This window comes from Macadamia integrifolia, chromosome 5 (genome assembly GCF_013358625.1).
Source record: "Macadamia integrifolia cultivar HAES 741 chromosome 5, SCU_Mint_v3, whole genome shotgun sequence".
NCBI lineage: Eukaryota > Viridiplantae > Streptophyta > Magnoliopsida > Proteales > Proteaceae > Macadamia > Macadamia integrifolia.
The window spans coordinates 639,750-645,084 of NC_056561.1; the positions used below are offsets into that span (position 1 = coordinate 639,750).

Genomic DNA, 5,335 nt, shown 5'->3' on the forward strand with positions numbered 1-5,335 from the left:
AAAAAAAAAAAAAAAAAAAAAAAAAAATTGTTAGTACATTAGAGGCTAGAGATTAGGTTGTTCTACGGCAAACCAAGAGAACAGAACAGTGATATCTACCCAGTAATTAAACAATATAGGTAGATCATTCAATTCTAAATAGTGGAAATGAAACCACAAGGAGTGATCTGCAAGTGAGATCTACCCAGTAACCTACTATTACATTATCTACCTATATTGTTTAATAATTACAAATTTGATTAGTATACATCCCTAATTTTCTGTTCCTTTTACTGTATTTGCAGAAAATGTAAGAGTGGAATGAAGAGAATTAAAGGGGATCTGGGTTCTAAGGTGGCATTTAGAACGAAATCTGAGCTTGAAATCATGGATGATGGATTCAAATGTAGGAAGTATGGGAAGAAATCAATTAAGAGCAGCCCAAACCTAAGGTAAACAGCAACTAGTTAAGAAACCTGCTTTAGTAATTTGGAGCATTTGACACCACAAACTAGTCTATCACCGAATGGATCTATATATAGTGTTTAATCTGAGAGAAACCTTTTTTTTTTTTTTTTTTTGGATTTTCATGGTCTGCTATTGTTTATATACAATAATTCTTTTTTGGCTTTACACTGAGAGTGCCTCTCTAGGGTTTAAAGTTGGAGGGACGTACGGCATACCAAGAGAACAGAACAAATTAGAGAAAAAAAAAATTAGGATCATTTGCAAAATCTAAAATCACACATTATAGATAGGGGTTTACATGTCGCCGATTGGTGTGGGAAAAAGAAGTTGCACAGAGAATCTCTTGGTGTCGCCTGCTTCCTCTTGCCAGAGATAGGTAGCGAAAACCCTAGGAGAAGCCTTCGTCAGCGATAATGGGTAACAGAGAGAACAGATAGAGCTTCGTGACCAACAGAAAGAGCTTCGTGACCAACAGACAGAGCTTCGTGAGAGCGAGAGATTTAGGGTCAGCTTTCGTAAGTACTCAAACCCAGATCAAATAGAGAGTATCAGCGATCTCTTTGTGAGCAGAGAGAGAAATCGACATAGGGTAACAGAGCTTCTCCTTCGTGAGAGAGCCCGAGAGCGAGTTAGGGTAAGAGCTTCTCCTTAGTGAGAGCGACCGAGATGAAACCCTAGCAGAGCTTCTCCTTCGTGAGCAGAGAGAGGTGTGAGAGACAGAGAGAGGGGTGAGAGAGGGAGTGTCGTGCGAGAGAGGGCTTCCAGCGGGAGTTTCTGAATGTTTTAATTCAAAAAGTGACTCAGTCCGGTTTGATTCATTGAATGGTTCGGTTCGTTTATCTCAAACCGATTTTGCATGAGCTTCAACCTAAGATCAATCTTGGCCGTTGGTCTAAAGAATGGCACGTGTCCTCTTCTGCACCTAGCAAAACATGGAAAAACAGAAGATTAGAACAACAGAGGATTTTTATCCCCTCACCTCCCCAACCACTTACTTCCTGAACAGACAAATGAGTAATGACCTATTTTTAATATGATTCTCTTTTGTACTTTAACGTGGGAATAATATTCTATCCAATTAAAATATTTTATTAATCAAAAAATAATTATAATAATTACATTCTTAAATAAAATATATATTGGGAGAAAAATCACATGGGATCCACTTTTTTATAATAAAGAAAAGTGGAAATTACACTCCCTGTATGTTTCAAGTATTACATGATCCCCTTCAAAATTTGAAATTACAGCCGCACCATATGATGCTAGCACCGTTAGAAGTTCATGTTAAATAATCCATTTACTCCCTTCCCCTTTCTTGATAAAACACTCTCTTGATAGCCGATCGAGGGTTTATCAATTTGAAATTCTTGGAACCGTTGGAGGGAGAGAGGTGCCTGACTCCGATCTGAGAGATCGAGGGTTTCTGAGTCCGATCACCTTGAGCTGTTGGAACTTCCATTCTTCATTGCTGAAATGTACAATGTCAACCATATGAAAGCAGATCTGAAAATTCCCAATTGGCTACAGCCAAGCTAACGACGGCAGTTCCATAGTTGTTGGTGTATCCTAGTTATTGGAATCTGATCTATCCATGGCCTTCTCCTCCGGCACTGGCAGTAGCCGACGGGGAGGATGGGCCAACTCTCTCCGCCCATATTCATCTAATTTAACTAAATCGAAGCTTCCCAGGAAGTCCCAACGGCGAGTGTCTGTTCGTGATTTCATCTTCGCTAACTTCTCCACTATTGGCCTCTCGATCTCCTTTCTCTTCTTCATCGCTATCATCTTCCGCTATGGTATCCCAAAACCTCTCTCTACTCCTTTCTGACCCAGATATTTCCGTCAGTCCAAGTTTAGAAAACCAGTTAATCAAAAGCCCACCTTGTTGGAGGTCGGAAATGAGTTCACTTCCGCTGCTGTTGTCGATATCACGACTAAGGATCTCTATGATAAGATCGAGTTCCTGGATGTGGATGGAGGCCCCTGGAAGCAGGGTTGGAGGGTGGCTTACAAGGGCGATGAGTGGGATTCAGAAAAGTTGAAGGTTTTTGTGGTTCCGCATTCGCTTCTTGGGGCTTGCTACATCTGAGACTGAAAAACAAATTTAATTGTATGTGCAATTCTTAAGAGGAAGAGGGACTTGGAGCTTCTTGGGATCAAAGATGATTGAGCAGTCGATGTTTTTGTAGAATTTTGGTTTAACCAGTTGACCCAGAACGTAAGCTCTTGAACGGACTTTAAAGTCAAGTTTCAGAGACGCCGGCGTTGTCAGGTTTCCCCCCAAACTGCTTAGACTCGCTCCACCTCCATACAATGGGATTTGGTTTCTGGATACCACCACTGCTACCGTTCTCTGGCTCTTCCTTGATTGATAAAAATAATTCATCTGCAACCACCAAATTTATTGACCCAAAATAAATTTTCATATCAATCATCACCATTCACCATTGAAGAATTCGATAAATCTCCCAAAACCCTAATTTTCCCAAATTTGCGATTTATACTAACCTTAGACTTCGATCTTCAACGAGATGTAATGTCTTCAATCACGAATAATATGAACCACCGTCGATTGCCAAAACTTTGGAGATGAACTACCTTCGATTTCAATTTCTATTTCAGAAGTTCAGGATCTATGGAGGAATGAAGAAACCGAATGAAGAAACCACCGTTCTTCTCAAGGAAGAAGACGGTAATAAGTTGGGGGTATTTTGGGGTTTTTAAAAAAATTATAATACACTTAACGTTTCCTCAGTCACGGTTAGAGTACGATTGATAGAATTTAGAACTTACAGGGGAGGGGTTGTAATTTCAAACTTTTCAGGGGAGGGTTCTATAATGCTTGAAATATACAAGAGAGGCAAGTATAATTTTCTTCAGAGAAAAAGAACTGAAATTTTTTTTTTTCCAACACCAACGCACTCCAACGACTCATCTAAGGGTTGGGAGGGGTTGGACATGCATCCTAACTCCTCCCAGCTCTTGGATGGTTGTTGGAAAGGAGTTGGCCGCTTAGTGGTCGGAGAGAAGTCGGAATGGAAAGAACTGCCAGGCTATGTAGCCCTCCTTTTATCTATTTATCTGTTCACACAACAGGGGTAGATCTATCATTTCATAGTAGAGAAGAGAGGAAGCGATCGGGGTGGCGAAGCGTACGCAGGCTGGGATACATAGTGGCATCGATCTTTTATCCCATAACGTAACTAAAACTGCTCCAATAAAGTTGAGTGCGATTCGTTCGATTTGTTTCTCTTGCTTCATTCCCTGTGCTGTTCTCTGATCTCTCACAGAAAGCTCTGAGGCCTCAACCCTCCCGTCATGCCTCAACAACCACTCCAACGTTCCACTTTGCTCTCTTTCGTCCTTCTTCTTCTTCTACTCCTGATCATCATGAACAAATCCGATGGCATTTCCCTCAACTCATCCTCCAGTCTCTGCAATTCTTCGTTTGATTGCGGCAACAACGTTATCCTCAGGTACCCCTTTTGGCGCGTTGACGTGACAAGTCCCTCCGTCTACTGCGGTTACCCTAACTTTGGCGTCTCCTGCTTCGACGACGCCCGACTACCCATCCTTCGCCTCCCCAGTGATGCCTACTACGTGAAGAGCATCAACTACTCCTCCGAGACATTCACCCTCATCGACATCGATCTCTATCAAAGAACATGTCCCAGGCCAAATCACAACGTTACCCTCTCTTACCTTCCCAACGTAAACTACACTCCTTCGGATCTCAACCTCACTTTCTTCTTCAACAGCACCTCCGATCTTTTACACTCCCCGTTGTCTTCGATATCTTGTTTCTCGAACGGTCTGAACCTGTCTTACGTGTTTACGGAGGGAGATCAGTTTCTGCAACTGCAAGGGTTCCATTGGAATCTCCATTGTCAGGATAAAGTGGTGGTGCCGGTCACCTGGTCATCTGATCTGACGAATCTGAGCACTGATTATGGTGGGGCCTTACAAACTGGGTTCGATTTGAATTGGGGAACGCTCAGAAACTGTGTCGAGTGCGAGGATTCCGGTGGGCGTTGTGGGTACAATTTAACTGCGATGGAGTTTCTCTGCTTTTGCTCCGACGAAGTGCTCGTGGGCTCCACCTACAACTCCACCTGCCACCTGCTCCACGTCCACCACGGTATGTTTTCTAATCCTACATTCCTACCCAATGTATGTTATGATGCAGTACGTACCCTTCTCTCTTCCTCGTTAGAACAATGTTGCAATCTTGATGCTTTCAGCAGTTGGATTGGGATCTAGATAATTAGGCAGATGCCATGTTACAAATCCATTCCAATCCAACTGTTGGCAATAACTTGAAATTTTAGTGCACGCATGCAATCAATCTATTCTATATCTTACACTCCCCCAAATAAACACACATTTTGTTGGGTAGAATAGAAAACACAATTTAGATAACCACAGCCGGCTGCTTTACAATTTTTTTTTTAATTATAATTATTATCTTTTTCCTCACTGTTTCTTTAGGATCCGTTCGTTAAAAAGGGTAACTAAAAGGATTATGGTTTTATAAAATGGTGTCGAATCCGGTGCATCGGCCAATTTGTATTGGTATTGGCCGTGTTTATATCTGCCTGATTTTTTATAGGTGGAAATTTAGGGGTGTCAATACCTAAATCGAATCGGTAAAATCGCATCAGATCGAACCGATTGAACTTGGATTAAATCGAATTGAAGGTTTATTGTCCCAGTTTTGGTTTGGAAGATTGTAATGCCACTAAAATATAAAATTGCACTGGAAATCGAATGAACCCAAAACCAAATCGGAATCGACTCAAAATCTAAATCAAAACAAAAAAAAATTTCAAAATTCATTAAAAACCAAGTTTTTGCATAGTTTTGTATGAAAAATCAAACTCAAACT

General features: G+C 41.3%; 1 protein-coding gene across 1 annotated transcript in view; it reads left to right on the forward strand.

The window, feature by feature from the left end:
• Nucleotides 1-3,685: 3,685 nt before the first annotated feature.
• Nucleotides 3,686-5,335, forward strand: part of LOC122078886 (LEAF RUST 10 DISEASE-RESISTANCE LOCUS RECEPTOR-LIKE PROTEIN KINASE-like 1.2) — a 22,539-nt gene continuing 20,889 nt past the window's right edge. The window contains exon 1 of the mRNA XM_042645076.1: nucleotides 3,686-4,588. Within this exon, the coding sequence (XP_042501010.1) occupies nucleotides 3,769-4,588 (820 nt within the window). The 5' untranslated portion in view covers nucleotides 3,686-3,768. The remainder of the gene's footprint in view (nucleotides 4,589-5,335) is intronic.